Below are 20,515 nucleotides of genomic sequence, written 5' to 3'. Positions count from 1 at the left end.
CCAACTGAAGGGCATCCACTCAATTTATAATTCCTTACAAAAAGAGCTGCTTTTAAGTGAGATAATTATAAAATTATATTGCTTTAATAAAATATGTATTATTTTAAAATGAGATAATTTATAAAAGACTTTGTAAACCTTAAATAATTTTATAAATATCACCACAACTTCTAACTTCTTTTTATTATTATGACCTTTGGATGCCACCAATTATAAATTACATATAGGAATATGAGAGGATGCTCATATACTAATGTGTGTAATGATAATTCACATTTCTCTAATTAGTATTTAAAACCCAGCTTCTTAAACTATGAGTTGAGACACCATATGGGATCTCATAACTGAATGTGGTTCAGTATTAAGGAATTACTGTATGTCTGTTTTATATATCTGGGGTAACGTAAAAATTTCTTGAGCAAAAAGAGGTCATGAGTGGAAAAAAGTTTAAGCCCTGATTTTTCTTCATATGATTTTCTTTTTGACTTTTTCATATGATTATAGATATCTTTGATTTCTTTTGTGGAAAACTATCTCTTCATTTCCTTTGACTATCAATTGAGGAAAGATTGTTATTTTTACAAATTTCATTGTTTTCTATACATTTGAGAATTGAAGCCTTCATCAGAGAAATTTGATGTAAAATTTTTTTGTTACTTCATTGGGTATGGTACCTTTTATGTAGCTTTCCTCATCTCTTTCAATTCGGTTATTTTTGCTTTTCCTTTTGAGATATTGGTTGTCACCCTTTTTTTTTTTTTTTTTTTTTTTAAGTTCAGGTTCAGCATAATAGATTCTACTCCAGTTCCTCATTTTCACTGTATCTGTTTTGAGTATATGATTTTAATTCATTCAGCTATCTGCTTCCATTTTATACAGGAGTTCATCCTATTCCCATTGTTATTATTGAGTATTTGCCTCCATTACATTTTCTTCTAATTATCTTTTTTTTACCCTGTCCTGCCTCAAGTTTATTTCTCATCATTGCCTTCTTTAATCTTCTTTCCCTTTTATCACACAATCCCTTTTTCTTACCATCTTTCTGTCTTCCCTCTTGGATTTCTATATTCATCTGAATGTGCCTATAGTATATATATACACAAATATATTTTTCTCTTTTGGAATCAGTTCCAATGAAAGTGAGGTTCAAATGTTGCCTGCCATGTCCCTCAATCTACCCATTTTCTCTTCTACTGTAAAAACTTTTCCTTGAGTGCCTCTTTTATGTGAGATTTTCTTCCATTCTTTTTCTCCCTTCTCATAGTACATCCTTCTTTCTCTCCCGTTTTCTTTTGTAGATTTCCTAACAAAATTGACTCATACCTGTGCCCTCCATGTAGACTCCTTTTAACTGTATAAGCAGTTTAACCTTATTGAGTCCCTTATGATTTCTCTTTCCTGTTTACCTCTTGTGGTTTGAATGTCAAATTTTCTATTCAGCTCTGGTCCTTTCATTAGGAATGCTTGAATATCCTCTATTTCATTAAATATTCATTTTTCCCTGAAGGATTATATTCATTTTTTCTAGGTAAGTAATTCTTGATTGTAATCTTAACTCCTTTGTCTTCTGGAATATCAATATTCTGAGCTCTCCGCCTCTCTAATATGGAAGCCACAAAATCTTTTGTGATCCTCACTGTGGCTCCATATTTGAATTGGTTTTTCTGATGCTTTGCAGCATTTTCTCCTTCAGCTAGGAGCTCTGAAATTTGACTAATATTTCAGTGAATTTTCACTTTGGAATCTATTTTAGGAGACGTTCCATTTCTACTTTACCTTCTGGATCTAAGGTATTGGGGTAGTTTTACTTTATAATTTCTTGAAATAATATCTAGACTCTTCAATCATGATTTTCTGGCAGTTAGGTTTGTGGTTTGTTGAGGCAGTCAGGGTTAAACTATTTGCCCAGGATCATACACCTAGTAAGTGTCCAAGATCAGATTTGAACCCAGACTCTCCTGACTCCAGGGCCAGTGCTCTATCTACTGTGTTATTTAGCTGCCCCAATCCAATAAATTCTCTCAACCCATTTTCCACATTTTCTGATGACATAGTTTACATTTTATTTTTTCACTTTTGCTTTCTTTTGTTTTTGATATCTCATGGACTCATTAACTTCCACTTGTCCAATTCTAATTTTTAAGGAACTATTTTTTCAGTGAGCTTTTGTTACACTTTTTCCACCTGGCCAGCTCTACTTTCTAAAGAATTTTCAGTGAAATTTTGTGCCTCTATCATTAGACCAATTCTGTTTTTCAGTTTGTCTTTGTGTCCTTTTGCCAAGCTAATTTCTTTGGGAAATTGGGCTTTTTTGTCTCTACCACTCATCTCTGATTCTTCTTGGAATTCTTGGATTTGTTGTCTAATTTGAATTTTTCTTTGAGACTTTGCCTTTAGTGATTTTCCCATTGTCTTTCGGATTTTGTTTCTTGTGTGTCTTTCCCACTACTGTAGTCGTTCTTTTATGGTCGTTTTTGTTTGCCAGTTTTTTTCAGGTTATTTCTTGACTTTGAACTTTGTTTAAATTGGGCTCTATTTACCTGATGGTGAGGAAGCACTGGTCCAAGCTTCAGGCTCTTGGGGGCAATTTTTTAGCCAATTCTTGGGGCCTACAAGTTTTCAGAGCTTTGAAGGTAGTATGGTCACTTCTCTCCTGGTCTGTACTCAGATCTTTACCTGAAAGTTCCCCTACAGGCACAACATACTCTTTTACTTGTGAGAAGGCAAAAAGGCTAAGCACAGAGGCTTGTACAATGGCCACGTATTGGAATATACTGATGGAAAAATTAAGGCCTCTATTTTTTCTCATGTATTCCTTTTGAATGCAACTATGGAGGAAATGGGGTCCCCATGACTGAGTGCCTTTTGCTCAAAACTCATCAAACATTTTTCTCTTATTTATGTGATAAGCAGATCAGAGACATCTGCTCTAAAATTCACATGAAGATTTCATTAACAGAGCATGCTACATTAAGGACTGAACTCACTGGCCAGTCCATTCATTACAACTATAATATTAATGGGTTTGTCCCATTGTAATGAGGTTTTATCTCTAAGCACCTAACACTTCAATGTAATGTCATGCAATTATTTTATTGGTTTAATGTTAATACTGTCACATTTCAGTGCCAAAACACTTTAAGGATCAAATCATTTTTGAAGACATTTGAAGTGATTCTAAAATTCTTTAAGAATTGAGGTTTAACTATATGATGATCAATTCTGATGGACGTGGCTCTCTTCAATAATGAGATGGAACAAATCAACTCCAACAGAACAATAATGAATTGAACCAGCTACACCCAGCGAAAGAACTCAGGGAAATGAGTGTGAACCACTATATAGAATCCCCAATCCCTCTATTTTTGTCCGTCTCCATTTTTGATTTCCTTCACAAGTTCATTGTACACTATTTCAAAGTCCAATTCTTTTTGTGCAGGAAAGTAACTATATGGACATGAATACATATATTATATTTACCATATACTTTAATATATTTAACATGTATTGATCTACCTGCCATCTGGGGGAGGGAGTGGGAGAAAGGAAAGGAAAAATTGGAACAAAAGGTTTTGCAATTGTCAATGCTGAAAAATTACCCATGCAGATATCTTGTAAATAAAAAGCTATTAAAAAATTGAAGTTTAGAGAGATACCTTAAGTTTTCTATGTGAGGCAGGAAAAAAGTTAATTTAATGAGTGATTTAATGACCCAAAGACAAATGAATGAAAAAATCCTAAACTATGTGTCAAGAGCTTATTCTGAGGATACAAATACAAAAGCAAAAATTGTCTCTATTCCTAAGAGATTACATTCTAATGGGGGGAAAACACATATAGAGACTGGAGAACAGGAAGGGGGCACTTTGGTCCAGAATGTTAAGAGTTAGTGTATAGAACCAAAAAGTTGATTAACATGCCCTCATCAGAAACAATGGCAGATATTACAATTCTAGAGCTGGAACTGAGGAGGTAGGAGAGAAGTTTATGTATATGTAGCATATATTGCTGTTGATGAGATGGCTAGATTTGAACTGCAAGTGTTGGGTTAAGAAGTCACCAATGAGGACAGTGGGACCCTAGGGTTCCATTCTTGGGATAAGAATTAAAACTTCCAGGGCATGATTTCTGGTCCCAGCAGAAAGGCTTCTTGGCTGGCAAGGCTATCCAAAAAATAGCTGGAAAGTGAATGACAAGCAAAAGAATAAAAACCTATTTTTTATGGTCAGCTTAAAGATTAAAATAATGTTTTAAGCATTTATGGTCAGGTGATGATCTAAAAGTGTTTAATAACTAGATTTAACTGAAGTCAGAGCAATCTGACACTGGCATCTGGATCCTTTCTCATCCAAATAGGTAGGTGTGATTCATTGATTCATCGATTTAATGCTGGAATGAATGTTAGAAGCCATCAAGTTGGACCTCCTCTTTTACAAATGAGGAAATTTAATTCCTTGACTTGTCACACAGCTAGTATCTGAGGAGGAATTTGAATTAAGGTCTTCTTAGATCTATATCCAACACACTAAATGGCAACAAAAATGCCTACCAATAAAAAAAAAAAAACCTTATTAGCAAATTTTCTGGTTACCTAGAAACCAATTAATAGTCTTGTTGAGGACTCAAAGTTAAGGTAATAGATGACCCTGAACTCATAAACAACTCAATAGAATGTCCTTAGAGGTGTGACATGTTAGAGTGGGTCTGAAAAATGTGTTCCAGACTACTATTTCCAGGGATGTTTCTGTTTCATAAAATTATTCAACAAACTTTTATGTGTCAGGCATTAAGATAAAAACAAAATCCCTGCTTTTGAGGATTTGAGATTTAATTTTTGGGAAATGGCATGTATACCCTAACAAAATAATTTTGGGGGGAAGGGTGAAGGGGGAAAGAGAGGTTTGGCTAACAACAGATAGAATACGATACATTTAGTCACTTGAACCCCTGAAGGAAGCTATATTCTAAGAGAAATTCCAAAATGAAAGAATATATTTTATCTAGGTATGAGACAGCACAGAGACAGGCAGTAGAATGTCCTGGATAGGGAACAGCAAGTAGACTTGTCTCCTTAGACCATTTATTACATTAAAAAGAATAATGTGCAGTAAAAACTTGGAAAGATAAACTAGAGACACGTTGGCCCTTAAATGCCAATAGAGGAATTTGTATTTTCTTAGAAACAAAAGAAAGTCACTAGAGCACTGAGCAGGGGGAAAACAGATACAGATACATCTATAAAAGCATGTGCTTTGGGAATATCAACTTTGAGATTTTAAGAGGACGGATTACAATGAATTCAAGTCTGGATGTAGTTAAACAAATTAGAAGGCTATTGCTGTAGTCCAAGTGAGCGTGAGCTAGGGTAATGGTCATGTAAATAGAGAAAAGGGGACACATAAAATTAAATCTCCTTTGACACTGAATTGCCAAGATTTGGCAACTAATTGCCATGTAAATGGGAGTAAAGAGAGTGCTGTGTAAGAGAACTACTAAGTATAACTCCAAGATTCTAAACATTAAAGATGGGAAAGGATAGATGTCTCCCATTACCGAAAAAGAATAGTTAGAAAGAAGGGAAGGTTTGAGAAAAAAATACTTGTTGAACTGGATGGAGATCTCTATTGAACATCTATTTGAAAAATGTCTAGTTGGAGAAGTTGGAGTTCAAGAGATTAGGATATAGCTCTCAAGTTATTTGCATAACTAAACCCATAGGAGATAATTATGATCACCCAGAGAGGGTGGAGAGAGAAAAGGAAATCCAGAACAAAGTCTTAGGAGACCCCCATACATGAGGGTAGGGTGGTTCATAGATAATATAGAAGACATATATATGCCGCCATATAGACAGAAGGAAAACAGAGCAGTATCACAAAAACCTAGGAAAGAGTACTACAAGATGATATCAGTGTCCTTTGTTGTAGAAAAGCACAAAAGAATGAAAAACGAGAAAAAATATTTCAAAATTAAGATTTTCATAATCTTAGAAAGAACAGATTCAATTAAATGAGATCCAGCTTCATACTTTTCTGAATATACATACACACCTGGATCCTAAAGATGTAATTGGAATCAATCTCCATCCTTTGTTCTGCTCTAAAGACCTTCAAAGAGAGGAGGAAGTGATACAGGATAGATTCTAACAGATTGGCACATTCTTGGGTATGATTTCTTGCTCCTGACATGTTATCTCTGCTTTTGGATAAAGTTGTCTAATTTGGTGATTTTTTTTCCTTTTATTCCCCTTAATAGATACAACAAAAATGATCTACACAGCTGTAAATGACACTGCCAATGAAGCAGGAGCAAGAATTATGGTCAATGGTACAAGCGTGGCCTAAACTTAAGTCTTACCTCACAAGCAACTAAATCTTATCTACAAGAGTGCCATCCCAAATGCTAGCAGCAAGGCATGAAGTACACAACAGAAAGAACAGCATTATCTGAAATAAGGAGCAAACTCTGCTGTGTCCTTTGTAATCAATTCCAGTTGTAACCACCATGATCACTTGATCATGGTACTAGATGTTATTTAATAGCCAACAATAACCTGAAACTTTTTCTGGCCACACACAATAAAGTGAGATTAATGGAATTTGGCAATTTTTTTGTTCAGTAAAATATAAAGTTTTAAGTGTTTATTATGAAAAACTATATCTAGACTCTCATTTCAATAGTTTTGTCTTTCTTTTGCCTCAAAACTTCTAAACAGATAGTACCAGTTCTTAGAACTGGTGAAAAAATTTTTTTGACAAAATACTTCGGTGGGGAGGGTATGTTTGGAATGTAACACCAAAAAACAAATTCTAATAGTCATTTTATTTTAGCAGTTCACCACCCAAATTGTTTTATATTTGATCTGTTTGGTTGCCTTTGTTAAACATTCAAGTTTATTTTCATAACTAACTCTAAAAACCAACTCCAAAGCATATTTGTGTATTTTTAGGACAAGAAAGTTATAGCAGCCAAGGGAAATGTGAGATGCTCTCTGAAGTTGTTCACTTTTAACACCTGTTTCCAGATATTCGTTAACAGAAGCCAATTGTTCTCTGATAAACATCCTTTTTAGTCACTGCAATTAAATACAAATTTTTGGCATTTAAAGCCTTTCAGTCACAATTACACTAATTGCTGAAATAAAAAGCAAACATAAAGAGCCCCCCTGCCTTTACATTTGGGGACAGATTACATACACATCAATATAGCATTTGCTCTAGTTGACTCAAATTCAGAGTTGCAGTGGGTCCTTTAAGGGAGTCCTGGGTTCTAAAATGTGGTGGGTAGAGCTCACAAGCTTCCAAAGTCAACTAACCTCAAGTGCATGCTAATTTCATTGCTGAAAAGTTAACTTTTATCCTAGACAATTATGCAGAATGGACTTTTAGATTGATGTAATACATTGTTACTCTTCATGCACTCCTATCTCAGAATTGCTTGTTCGTCTTCACTCTTTCACACAGGCCCCAATTCCCTTCCAAGCACGCACCAGCCCCTTATCTTATTTGTGACCTTGAAGAGCATCTAGGCTGAATAAAACACCCTTTTTGGGTAGGACCAACCAGAGTACGCAAACTGAAGGTTGATGGAAATATAATATGTAATTATCTACTAGTTTTTTTCCCCAGCCCTCTCCCACATATTTTATACATGTTTACAAAGTATAACAATTCAAGAAATTCCACTAATACCTTATTAAATGCCTGTACTCAGGACTGGTTGGTACAAAAATGCAAGTTACCTTCCTGCGCTACTTTGACAAAACATATATAAAGTACAATGTATACAATGTAATTTAAGATTGCTATCAACAAAGTCAATATAGGAAGAAAAACATGAAATGGATTTCTTAAGCCACCAGGCATGGGGTCCCAATTATACAAAGGCAGGAATAGGAAGGAAATAAAAGGGGTTAAAAAGGTAAAGGGAAATACAAAATATACTTGAAAAAAAGGACATTTGACCACATTAGGTCAGGTTCTAAAATGCAGAATTCTGCAAGAGCAACAAGGACACATTTTTGGACCTATGTTGTGTCAAATTAGCAGGTATGTGGATTATAAGACTTTAAAACCTAATAAGCATATTGCCAACAGTTATAAAGAATAACACTGGAGACTGCAATGAGCTGGTAAACAGATCAACTGTTAAAAAGCATTTACTGTCAGAAATTAAGGGCTGGAAATTAATGAGCAGAAAACCCACCCAGAAAAAGTAGCAAATTGTGAGAAATGTAGAATTTTTAGGAGTGCATGGTCAAAAAATTCAAGACAAGGCGGCCTAGGAAAAAAGATCAATTCCTTGAAGAACTAAGGAATTTGGAGGAAACTGAATGATGGAATTTTGGCTGAGAAAAAAACGAGATTCTGGATACTTTAAGATATAGGTTATGCTTGTTAAAGCATGAAGAAAAAGCCAATAAACTTAAGTCTGAGAACCTCAGGTTATGATTAAAAAGTCAACTAAAGTTAACAAATGGGATCACCTCTTCAGAGTTGTGAAATGAAGGCAAGTAGGACCTTCTCAGGGAGCACCTGCTTCTGATTATTTGGAATAGCGTACGGAAAATTAAATTTACCTTTTGGTGTCGATTCCATGTGAATTAGACAAATTAGTTAAATTCCAAGGAAATGGCAGGTGGGCAACAAAGATATTTACTAAAGCATGACTGACAAGATGAGTATGCCTGATCAGTCAGTACCATTAACTGAAGTCATCAGAACAATAGTAGATCGGGAAAACCACTTCTGCTAGGTAGGTAGCCAAGTCAGTTTAGGGTGAAATGAGGAAAATTTAAAACCTTTCCTGCATACTTTTAATATTTGACTATCAAATTTATGGGGAATATAAAGGTATATTCTAGAGATATCAAAGTAAATGCAAAAAGTAGTCTTATTGCTAACAAGGTAAACAACAAAAACAAGAACCTGACTCTAGCTTTTAAATTGATCTCAAATGACCATCATTTGAATATGTAGCATTACACAGAAGTTAGCTATAGTGTTACATGTTCATACAACTAAGTTTATCCAGATATGGAGAAGCAAATATAATCCTATCAAGTTGACAAAACTAAAATGTCTCACTCCAATCAAGTTATCTGGCTTATTTTTTAAAGCTAGTGTGCTGGGAATGTATGTCCTGTTTTTCTTCAAGGGGTTACACTCCAAGGCTCAATAGAAATCAGTAAGTCAGCAAGCAAAACTTTTTGAAAATAATTACTAATATCAGAGAAAGCCTCACAGCTACCATCCAAACTAACATTCTCTTAATATGGTGGTTTCCTAAGCTACCTTATCACTTATGTGCCTAACAATCTGTGACTCACATATATACCACCTACCTCCTAATACCTTGGCTCCTTTCAAATGTTTCCTGTAAGGAACCTCAAAATCCCCCTTAGTGCGATTTATTTCATCTCACTTCTTCCATTTAAGTTGAGATAGCATTTCCACATTTTAAATGTCAAGTACTTTGGAAAATTATGTACTTTCTTAACACATTCTACTGTCACATCTTTTTACCATTTTCCCCCTTTCCCTCCCTTCTGAGTAGAATTGTTATTGAGTTCTAGAAACTACCTCAATTTTAAAAATTAAAAAAAAAAAAAAAGTTAAAAACCATTGAACACTATTACCATCTAATATGAATACTATGACTTTGTACTAAATTCAATTGGGTCTAGTTTTTTGGGGGGATGAGGATGCCCCCCTTTTATCTTTTTTAAATGGGTTGAGCTAAGAAATGAAATTCATCAATTGTACCCCTTAAAATTCTGATTCAAGAAACTCTTCTCCCCTTGAGTGCCAAACTCTTCTCAGAAAAGATCAAGTTTGAATATTAACAGGGAAAATGCTTTAGAAGTCTCAATCAAATGAACCAGACAATTTTTACAAATTTTATTACCAACAGTAACAGCAACTTTAATGTGCTGTCTTTTATAGTTGTGCAAGGGTGGGTGGGAACATATTCTTGTTCCCCACACAAAGGGGGGTGAGGGAGGAAAAAAAAACAACAACACACAACACCCAAAACCCACTTAAAATAAGCTTTATATACAGCAGATGTAGAGCTTTTTAAGTGTCCAAAGCCATTAGTTTAATTATAAAGGCATTAAACTAATTTCTGAATTGCCACTCACATATTCCAGTAAACTAGGAACTAAAACGTTCAAATTATTTCTTTAGTACAAAAAATGAAAGTTGCTCTAGTTATAAAAGAGCAATCAATATACATAACTATACACTTCAGACATTCACAAAAATGTGAGCAGAGAAGGCTTATCAAAAGACATTTAATACAATTAGTTTTCAACAACCCTTGGTGGTCCACATCTACAAAGATTTCCAGCCCCCCTCCAATCTCCCTCCTCCCGCCCCTCCCCCCCGAAAAGCACATACTTACCAGAATTTTTAGCAAGTATGGTTTGACTTTTTTTGTCTTTTTTTTTTTTTTTAAAAAGTCCCCAGGGCAAGTTATTTACAGTTCAATTGCCACTGTCAACAGATCTAGACCTAGATCTGGATCTCTGGCGATCCACAGATGCTGGAGATTTAGATCTACTTGAAGAGCCACGTTTCTGACTCTTCTCAGGCATAGGTGACCTACTAACAGATCGGGATTTGCTATGACTCCGGCTTCTGGACCTGCTGTAAGATTTGCGGCTCCGAGAACGAGAACGGCTCCGAGATCTAGAAGAGCTCCTAGTACGGGAACGTGATCGGCTTCTCGACCTACTAATATTAAATAAAATAGCTAGTTAGTAGGTATAAGGCCCCACCCCCACATATTTTTGTCAAATTGCTTTAAAATAGCAGAAAATTAAAACATTTGGGAAAAAAATACCTGTGCCTTTTGCTGCCTTCAATCAGTTTAATTTTCCTTCCATTTATTTCTTTTCCAGAAAGTTTTTCGATAGCATTCTTTAAGTCACTGTAAGAGGCAAACTCAACCACCCTAGGGAGAAGGTTTATTGATTCTGTTAATTATCACAGAATATATACTTATGTGTTGCATTTGATAAGATTTTTGGTAAAATCTGATTTACATAATTCACAAGCATACATTCTCAGTTTCAAAAGTTTTACCTACCCTTCATTTAATTTTGGTCTATGAGCATCTGCAAAGGTTACTTCCCCAGCTTGCCTCATGAAATCTTTGAGATCCTAACACAAGACAATTATGTTAAACGAAGAAAAACGAAAAGAATATAAACAGATAACATGGCATAAAACAAGACTACTGAAAGAGAAGATGTTAGATAAAGTACAAACATGGCATTTACCACACTTGTATTCTATCAGAATTCAAAATTATCTACATCAGGGCACGAAATAAGTGAAAATAGCATATTGCTTTACGCAAAATGCAAGGGGAAAATTCGGATTTTAACGTTAAAGTATTAGTCTATACTGAGCTCAGCACAAAGAAATAAAAAAGAAAAAAAAAGTTAACAGTACATGTTTGTAAAGTAAAGACTGAGGTAGAGTAAGTCTTATATTTAAACAGAACATTTACAAGACACCAGTTATTTTGTGCCCCATATGTCATTAAAAACGTAGTTTACTTTACCTTTATTAACATTTCCCTAGGCTAGTCAAGCAGCAAACTGCATTAATCGCTCGGAGATACCGTCATGACATATGCCCGACTGGCTCTTCGCCACCCACTTGAAGGACACTACCCAATCGATGGAAGCCTTTAAATCGCACAGCCCTCCCTATTAGCAGACTACTGACGGATGCAGACATTTTCTACTCTTGTGAAGTTACCAAGGACCACTTTACTGCGATCAGGATTCCAACGACCACCTAATTTCGTATCTTTCAACTCTTTTCGACCAGGACCTCTTATTCGGAAGCGTTACAGGAGGACAGCTCTCAACTTAGGGATCAGATCTCGTTATCTCGGGGATCGCTGCAACCTGGCACTTTAAGGAAGTGCACCGATTACGTCTAGACCGGCAAACACAGATCTAGAGGTGGCCAACTGATCACTGTAGGAGCTGACTGGCAAAGTCAACCAGGCCCAACCAAGAGTGACCAAGACAGAACGATTAGGATAACCCACAGGCACTCCTCGTCATAAGGCCAACGACACAGATAGGCTGGCAAATAAAGGGTTTAATATTTGGTTAAAATTGATTTTAAAACAAGAAAAATCCTCAAAAACATTTACATTTGATCACTATCATTATTCTAGGCTTGAAATATCCCCCAATTATGTTAAATAGTTTAATGATATTATAGAAGTCCAGTTAAGTTCATATTTTAAGATAAAACTACTTTAGTAAAAGGTTTAATTATTAACTACCCATTAATTTTTTTAAATATTAAAGAAGTTTTAAACCTTATTTCAACAAACCTGCCAGCTGACTCGAGAAGATAAATTCTCAACTATAAGACGATTTTCTGTTCGTACTGGTGGGGCATTTCTGAAAAAACAATTATAATGGAAAATTTGTGGCTTTTAAGGGAATTGTTTACATATCCTAGAAAATCTTTACTCAGGAAAACTCCTACCTCCTATCATTTCGAGGACGACGGCTACTAAAACGATCAGAATATCGCCCTCTTCCTCGTCCACCTCGAGATCGAGCTCTGGCATGTTCAATTGTAACCCTAGAATAAATAAAACATTTTAATAATGCTCACTTCACTCTAAGTATTGACATATACATTATCATTTAATCCAGTACATGTTGATACTATTGATGTTAAACTCCATTAAAAATTTAAGCATTTTAATCATGGCTACAGAACTAGTTCTGGAATCAAACCAAGGCTTTTTCTTCAGACTTCAAGATAACTATCCATTTTGCAACATACTCCTCAGCATTTGTTTAGTATGTAGATATTATGAACACATTTGTAAAATAATTAAATTAGGACTTCTGTAAAAACGCACAGAAAATTAAGCTTTATTAGTTCATTTGGCCATTGAAAAAAAGTTTTGTTGGTGATCCTTTAGGCTACTTTCTTTAAATTCAAATTTTTTTTTTGAGTTATGCCAATTTATGTTTTACCAAACCGCATTGCCAAGAACACTACTTAAATTTGTCTTACATTCATCTAACAAAAACAAGTGTTAATTAATGTGATTTTACAGGATCTGACTTAAATCTGAAGTTATTTTCTAGGTCAATTATGATCTAAACTCTTCAATTTTATATAGTATTAGGAGTCTAAAACAGTCGGGTGTTGAACCCAAATCCAGCCCTAACCTTTAAATAAAAAGTACTACCTCTCACTGCAGAGTTCCTTTCCATCAAGTTCATAAACAGCATCATCAGCATCTCTTGGGTCCTCAAATTCCTAAGAAATCAATTATTTTAGCCATTTAAACACTGATAAATGATCAAGATAGCATGTAAAGTACCAGGCAACTTTACAATACTGCCTAAATGTCAGTGAATTAAATCAACATAAATAGCATCTAACATAATCCATCAGAGCCAGTAGTAATTCAGCACTCTAATAAACTTAAGTTTGCAATTTTTTTTCAAGAACTTTTTAAAGGCTGCATTAACATTTTCCTTGACATTAAATTTGCCTGGCTTCAGCAAAGTTATTTAGAATTAGAACAGTTTGTATTTTTAAAAAAAATTTACTAGAAAAGGTTTTTACTCAAGATAACCTACCACAAATCCAAAGCCTCTCTTCAGATCAATATCTCTTATCCGTCCATATCCTTTAAAGAATCTTTCTACATCTTTTTCCCGGGCTGCCGGATTTAGTCTTCCGATGAATACTCTACAGCCACTCATGGTGTCCCACTTTCGATTCCTTTTAGGAAGAAATGATACATTAGTTATAAAATTAAAAGGAATGTCATCCTTACCAAACAGGGTGCTTGTATAAATGTCTAAGATTATTCGGGGTCTTGGCTAATCTACAAGCTAATCATGGTTTACCAGCAGGCATAAATAAGAAAAGGAAAAAACTCCCGTAGAAAGGATTTAGACTCCCTACCGCAGTCACTCTTCACTCCTAGACACTGCAGTAGCAGCCGCAACGCCCACTGAGGTCTGATTGCGCAGGCGCACCTCCCTTTCCCTTTCCTTCCCTTCCTTTCCCTCTGCCGCAGTTGGAAAGACCGAGAACCGAAGGAGGAGCATAGACTACACCCTCCGCATTCTCGGGGCCAATCTCGAACAGCCGCGTGAGCTCTTCGGCTGCCAAAGCGTCACAGCCAAATGGAAGGCTCGAATCACGCGATGCTAGCGCGTGCGCAGTAAGCAAACAAATCCCTTAGAACCACAAAATGGCGTCCGGGCGGGGATGGGACTGGAGTTGCGCGCGCAAATTTCACTCCACCCTCCCCTCCCCCATTAACGTTATCAACTGACCCACCTAACGTTCAAAACGTTAAAGTGGCCCAGTGAACTAAAGGTCGTAAAAGTTTGTCTCCTAGATCTTAACACTAAGACTCCTGCGTTAAGATAAAATGGGGGAAAAGACACAAAAATAACGGATGCCTCCCCAATACCCCTTCAGGCCTCTGAAAATATTCGATACACACTTCCGGGCGGCAATCCTTAGGTCCTTTTCAGGCCCAAAGGGCGAGAATGTATTATTTCTCGCAAGAAATACACAGGGTACTCCCCAGTATCTTTCCTTAACTGTGACTAAGTGAAGACAGCTACCAGAGCAGCAACAATAATTCTAAAAGGTATTATTTTTCCTTAGAAAGCCGGTAGCTTACCAATCTAAATGGGCAGGAGATACAGCGTTAAATCCGCCGGAGATAAGACAACGGAGCGCTCGAAAGTCCACCAGATAACGTAAGGTCGGAGAACACGAACTTATTCAGACAAAGTCCTTCTGCAACTGACGCACTTTACAACTAGGGCGTTCCACAAAATGGAAGGTGCTTAGAGGCGTCACTTCCGGTGCCGCCCCAAGGAAGCACGTGACCGTCTTGGGCATTTTTATGCTTAAGAAACTGGCGGAAAGGTAGGAGGCTCCTCCTCCTCTGTCTCAGCGACCTGGAGCTGCTCAGGGGCGGGGCCAAAAGCCAATCTTCCGTGGAGGAAAAAAGGGAGGAAGTGGAAGGGCGGGCGTTCGCGGGTGTGGTTGTAACTGTAAGTTGCAAGGTTAGGAAACTGAGAATCTTCTAGTGTCCCTTTCTTTTAACTGTTCAATTCTATATTCTTGAAGCGGCTCCTGTATGCTGGATTCTGCTTTCGCCCCTGAGGACAGAGACAAAAGCGAAACACCGTTCTGCCGAGAAATTTAAATCTCAAAAAAACGAGGTAGAACTAGAGAAATTTAGAAGGAAGAGAGCTCAAACAATTTAGAAGTGGAAAGTGGAAGATTGGGGATCTTCCCTACTCCAGCTCTTGAAGATCTCCAGTGAAGTCAAGTGGAATCCACTACCTCTACCATTATTGCCTTTTAGGATAATTTTGTTAGTAAGTTTTTCCTTATGTCAATCCTCAAACTGCCTTTGCAGTTTACCCAAACATTCTCCTGAATTTGTGCGTCCAAAAACAAATCCATTCCCTTTTCCACTTTGATGGTTTTGATGGATCTTGTAATTTCATCGATAATTATGAAGTTCTTTATGGCCTCCCATGAATAGAATTCCACTGGACAACCTTTCAATTATCTAGGCCCCATTTCAAAGCACAATGAAATACTGAGTCTGATTCTGACTGTGGAATACCCCTATGGAAATCTTTCAGTAAAACTCTTTCTTTTCTTTTTGCACAAAATCAAAAATTTTTCTAAAGCCATGAACAAGAAACTCAAGCTTCCCACAAAATTTCTAGTAGTCTTTAACTCCATGTGACATTTTAAATTCACCTGGAAAAATATCAGAATTAGATCTGTTTAGAGACCCAGCAAATCATCTACTCACTCTCATCAAGCGGTCATATAAGGTCACACATATTGTGAAGGACAGAGCTGGGTTTCAAACTCAGATCCTTTGGCTCCAAATTTAGTTCTTGACATATTCCCTCCATAAAGTTGTTCCCTACATCAAACAATAGCAGGCTGTAACTCTAGATGTCATAACAATTACATTCTTTTTATCTTTCGTCAGACTTGTTCAATTTCCAACCAGTTGAACTGTTTCAAGAGTCTTATGATAAACTATGATATTTTTACTTAATACAGGATTTAAAGTTGAAAGGAGCCTTAAAGATTATCCAGATCAACTCTTATTTTATATATTCTCAAGTAATTGTCCTAAATGACATGTTTTGCTTTGATTTTCTTAACCCATGCTTCAACAAATTTACCTTAAGAGACATATTTATTACTTTAACCTTAATGCTTAACTACTTAATGCTTTGCAAAAGAAAAGTGAGGGTCCTTCTGAAAGTGCCATCTATCTTAAACTTAAGTTTATGATTTTAATGTTTTGAAAAAGAAAAATAAGAACAGGGATTCTTAAAGACTGTTGAGCTTTGTTATTATTGCTTTGTTCCTTTTAATTTCTGAGTACTGAATATTTGTCTGCTTTCTTGCCACTTTGTTTAATCTTTACCCATTAATTCACTCATTCTCAGAGACAGCCAGCAGATTACCAAGTCTCCAAACATGCAGAGAAATATCCACTATATGCTTGTTAGTCTTTCATGTATTAAATTCCTGCTTCTTAAATTGTAGTTCCAAACAAATATGGGTGGGAGGGGGGGTCAAGAAATGATTAATTATCAGTTATCGTTTGATTTGTATACTTATTTTATATATGTATATACCCAGGTTCACATAAAAATTTTGGGTGAAAAGGGGTCAAGAATGGAAAAAGTTTGAGAAGTCCTGTATTGACCTTGACTTGTCATCCATGTTTTGTGGTTATCTTGCCAATCAAATCACTAGGTCCTGGACTGCTAGTCTTATCTTTTCTCACACACTTGGTATTGCAAATTATTCTTTTTTAACTATCTCTTCTCAGTCCTTCTAATTCTATTTACTTTTAAGCTATTGAGAAGCTAGATGTTTACATTTGCAAAATAGATTAAATGTCACAAAATCTCTCTACTGGAAAGGATGTGGGAGTCCTTGTCCAAAACCTCCTCAGAAAATAATGATAGTCTTCACTTTTGCTAAGCTATTTGGTTAAGCCATTACATTTCTGGACAACTTGAATAGCTAAGAAACTTTTCCTCATCTTGAGACTAAATTTGCTTTTTCTCTACTAATTGTTTGAAGCCAAGCCAAACTAATATATGTTATCTCTTTTTTATATGGCAAAGTCTTCAAAACTCTTCTCTAGGTTTCTTCTCTCCAATTTTTTTCCATCAATGTTCTCACAATCCTCTACTTTCTTGATTTCCTTCATCATGGATGCTCTCCAGGTTTTTCTTTCCTTCCCTCCCTTCCTTGTCATATGGGGCTATAAAAGACAAAAAATTCTTTTTTCTTCTGTTATAAATGCTCCCTTGCTCCACAAAGTTCTCCCTAAAGAATTGCAACTCATTTATTGTCACTCTTGTTTTAAGATTTTTGTTCACATTTAGCTATAGCAAACAGATTTTGGCTTTTTAACTATTTCTCTCCACCAAAGGCCATAATACTCTTTCCAAATTTAGTTTAAATATTTTCTCACTCTCATTCCTTAGAGCAATGGTAATCAAAATTTTCTATAGTAGTAGAATGTTTCAGTTTAAGCAAAATTTTAGCAGAACCTTTGTGAAATTCTCTTAAAGTGTTGTTTTAATGCTTTTTAACAAATGACATAAACTTAATTTAACAAACCTTAGAGTATTGGCACAGTTTGAGAAACACTGCCCTAAAGTGTTAGAGCAATTTTGGAATTTTAGAGAAAAGTTAATCAAAAGTTAGAAAATACTAACCTCGCTTTCTCTGTTCGGTAGAAATATAGTATTGATTTTTTTAAATGGAGACATTATTAGGAATCCTTCTCCCCATTTTTCAACTGAATGGATTTGCTATTTTTACTAATATCAGCAGCTCTCTATCCCTATAATAATCTCTGATTATAGTTAACAAAAGTTAAATTGCCAAAGTGAGTTCTGAGTATTTATTTGCTATTTTTAAAGAGGGAAATATTTTTTAATATTTTATTTTATTTTATTTAATAATTACTTTATATTGACAGAATCCATGCCAGGGTAATTTTTTTTACAACATTATCCCTTGCACTCGTTTCTGTTCAGATTTCTCCCCTCCCTCCCTCCACCCCCTCCCCTAGATGGCAAGCAGTCTTATATATGTTAGATATGTTGCAGTATATCCTAGATACAATATATGTTTGCAGAACCGAACAGTTCTCTTGTTGCACAGGGAGAATTGGATTCAGGAGGTATAAATAACCCGGAAGAAAAACAAAAATGCAGATAGTTCACATTCATTTCCCAGTGTTCTTTCTTTGGGTGTAGCTGCTTCTGCCCATCATTTATCAATTGAAACTCAGTTAGGTCTCTTTGTCAAAGAAATCCACTTCCATCAGAATATGTCCTTATACAATATCGTTGTCGAAGTGTATAATGATCTCCTGGTTCTGCTCATTTCACTTAACATCAATTCATGTAAGTCTCGCTAAGCCTCTCTGTATTCATCCTGCTGGTCATTTCTTACAGAACAATAATATTCCATAACGTTCATATACCACAATTTACCCAGCCATTCTCCAATTGATGGGCATCCATTCATTTTCCATTTTCTAGCCACTACAAACAGGGCTGCCACAAACATTTTGGCACATACAGGTCCCTTTCCCTTCTTTAGTATTTCTTTGGGATAAAAGCCCAATAGAAACACTGCTGGATCAAAGGGTATGCACAATTTGATAACTTTTTGGGCATATTTCCAGATTGCTCTCCAGAATGGTTGGATTCGTTCACAACTCCACCAACAATGCATTAGTGTCCCAGTTTTCCCGCATCCCCTCCAACATTCATCATTATTTTTTCCTGTCATCTTACCCAATCTGACAGGTGTGTAGTGGTATCTCAGAGTTGTCTTAATTTGCATTTCTCTGATCAATAGTGATTTGGAACACTCTTTCATATGAGTGGTAATAGTTTCAATTTCATCCTCTGAAAATTGTCTGTTCATATCCTTTGACCATTTATCAATTGGAGAATGGCTTAATTTCTTATAAATTAGAGTCAGTTCTCTATATATTTTGGAAATGAGGCCTTTATCAGAACCTTTAACTGTGAAGATGTTTTCCCAGTTTGTTGCTTCCCTTCTAATCTTGTTTGCATTAGTTTTGTTTGTACAAAGGCTTTTTAATTTGATGTAATCAAAATTTTCTATTTTGTGATCAGTAATGGTCTCTAGTTCATCTTTGGTCACAAATTTCTTTCTCCTCCACAAGTCTGAGAGATAAACTATCCTATGTTCCTCTAATTTATTTATAACCTCGTTCTTTATGCCTAGGTCATGGACCCATTTTGATCTTATCTTGATATATGGTGTTAAGTGTGGTTCCATGCCTAATTTTAAAGAGGGAAATATTGAGGTTTGCAGTTGTATCCAAAGCTTCTAATTAGTGTTTGTTTTTGGGTGCAGGAGGGTTTGTGGAAAAGATGAAGAAGAATTATGGGGAAAAGGGATAGAATTGTGGGTGTGTGGGAGTTATGATAGATGGTCTTTTTTTAACTATTCAAATTATCCCAATTTATCCCAGATTCCTTTTATTTATTTATTTAAATAACTTTTTATTAACAGAACCCATGCCAGGGTAATTTTTTTACAACATTATCCCTTGCACTCACTTCTGTTCTGATTTTTCCCCTCCCTCTCTCCACCCCCTCCCCCAGATGGCAAGTAGTCCTTTACATCTTAAATAGGTTACAGTATATCCTAGATAAAATATATGTGTGCAGAACCGAACAGTTCTCTTGTTGCACAGGGAGAATTGGATTCAGAAGGTATAAATAATCCGGGAAGAAAAACAAAAATGCAAGCAGTTTATATTCATTTCCCAGTGTTCTTTCTTTGTATCCCAGATTTCTTTTCCCCTCCCCTCCTGCAAAACAGAGCAACATGTTCTGGTAGGGCTCTGTCCCAGCAATTGTTTGTCCAAAGCACAAATCTAGAAATTCAAAGGTGACAATTTTAATTAAATGACAAAGCTCTTTAGCATTCTAATCACAAGAAAGCTTGAGATGGCCTTTTCAAGCACCAACAGTAAAAGTGGAAACAGCTAAGGGATACTGACAATATTTTCAACACCTCTCTGCTATGTATTGATAATTAAATAATCAACCAAACATTTAAGTTCTTTACCATATGTCAGGCACAGATCAATGGGTATTAAGCTTTGAACTGAAGGTTTTTTATTTATCTTTGCATAATCCCTTATTTGTTGAACAAAATAATTTGCTTTTTTTTTCTTCTTTTGGCTATCAATCTTATCAACAGGTTATATTAAAGACTTATAGGAGATACTAAACTTCCACCTTGGTGTAGTGGGCTTAAAGAATTTTGTTGATTGGTTTAGCAATGTGAAAACCTGATTTATTTATGACTTCTAAGTGTGTTACATTAAATTTTATTCCCAACTTTTAAATAAGCATCAATTCTTTTCATAA

At 35.7% G+C, this 20,515-nt stretch overlaps 2 protein-coding genes and 1 long non-coding RNA gene across 5 annotated transcripts in view; 2 read left to right on the top strand and 1 right to left on the bottom strand.

Annotated features, from left to right (window-relative positions):
• Positions 1–6,654, top strand: part of SLC10A1 (solute carrier family 10 member 1) — a 57,313-nt gene extending 50,659 nt beyond the window's left edge. Inside the window, exon 5 of the mRNA XM_051977903.1 lies at positions 6,256–6,654. Within this exon, the coding sequence (XP_051833863.1) occupies positions 6,256–6,344 (89 nt within the window). The 3' untranslated portion in view covers positions 6,345–6,654. The remainder of the gene's footprint in view (positions 1–6,255) is intronic.
• Positions 6,655–9,884: 3,230 nt separating this feature from the next.
• On the bottom strand, positions 9,885–14,852 carry SRSF5 (serine and arginine rich splicing factor 5). 3 transcript variants are annotated; one of them, XM_051977912.1, is made up of 8 exons: positions 14,704–14,847; positions 13,640–13,784; positions 13,243–13,313; positions 12,522–12,620; positions 12,364–12,433; positions 11,092–11,165; positions 10,846–10,956; positions 9,885–10,733 (listed from the first exon to the last, which is right to left on the bottom strand). In XM_051977912.1, exons 2-8 carry the CDS (start codon positions 13,763–13,765, stop codon positions 10,487–10,489), a joined length of 798 nt encoding a protein of 265 aa, XP_051833872.1. In that variant the 5' UTR covers positions 13,766–13,784; positions 14,704–14,847; the 3' UTR covers positions 9,885–10,486. The 3 variants fall into 3 exon arrangements, with proteins under 3 accessions (XP_051833872.1, XP_051833871.1, XP_051833873.1); XM_051977911.1 differs by having other exon boundaries at positions 9,885–10,736; positions 14,704–14,843; XM_051977913.1 differs by lacking the exons at positions 9,885–10,733; positions 10,846–10,956; positions 11,092–11,165 and adding an exon at positions 11,584–12,106 and having other exon boundaries at positions 14,704–14,852.
• A 4,923-nt stretch (positions 14,853–19,775) lies between these two features.
• The window catches only part of LOC127549688 (uncharacterized), a 75,750-nt gene continuing 75,010 nt past the window's right edge, over positions 19,776–20,515 (top strand). Inside the window, exon 1 of the long non-coding RNA XR_007950691.1 lies at positions 19,776–19,852. This is a non-coding gene — a long non-coding RNA (uncharacterized LOC127549688). The remainder of the gene's footprint in view (positions 19,853–20,515) is intronic.

Source organism: Antechinus flavipes, chromosome 2, assembly GCF_016432865.1.
Source record: "Antechinus flavipes isolate AdamAnt ecotype Samford, QLD, Australia chromosome 2, AdamAnt_v2, whole genome shotgun sequence".
Lineage (NCBI taxonomy): Eukaryota > Metazoa > Chordata > Mammalia > Dasyuromorphia > Dasyuridae > Antechinus > Antechinus flavipes.
Note: the sequence above shows the minus strand (reverse complement) of the source record. Positions and strands in the feature narration are given on the sequence as shown.

Bases quoted from the DNA above. Each gene is read 5' to 3' on its own strand.
- SRSF5 (XM_051977911.1), bottom strand. From the start codon at position 13,765: ATGAGTGGCTGTAGAGTATTCATCGGAAGACTAAATCCGGCAGCCCGG. The intron at 13,314-13,639 runs GTAGGTTATCTT...TTGATTTCTTAG, and splicing joins AGAGAGGCTTTGGATTTGTG to GAATTTGAGGACCCAAGAGA. The intron at 12,434-12,521 runs GTAGGAGTTTTC...TTGTTTTTTCAG, and splicing joins CGTCCTCGAAATGATAGGAG to AAATGCCCCACCAGTACGAA.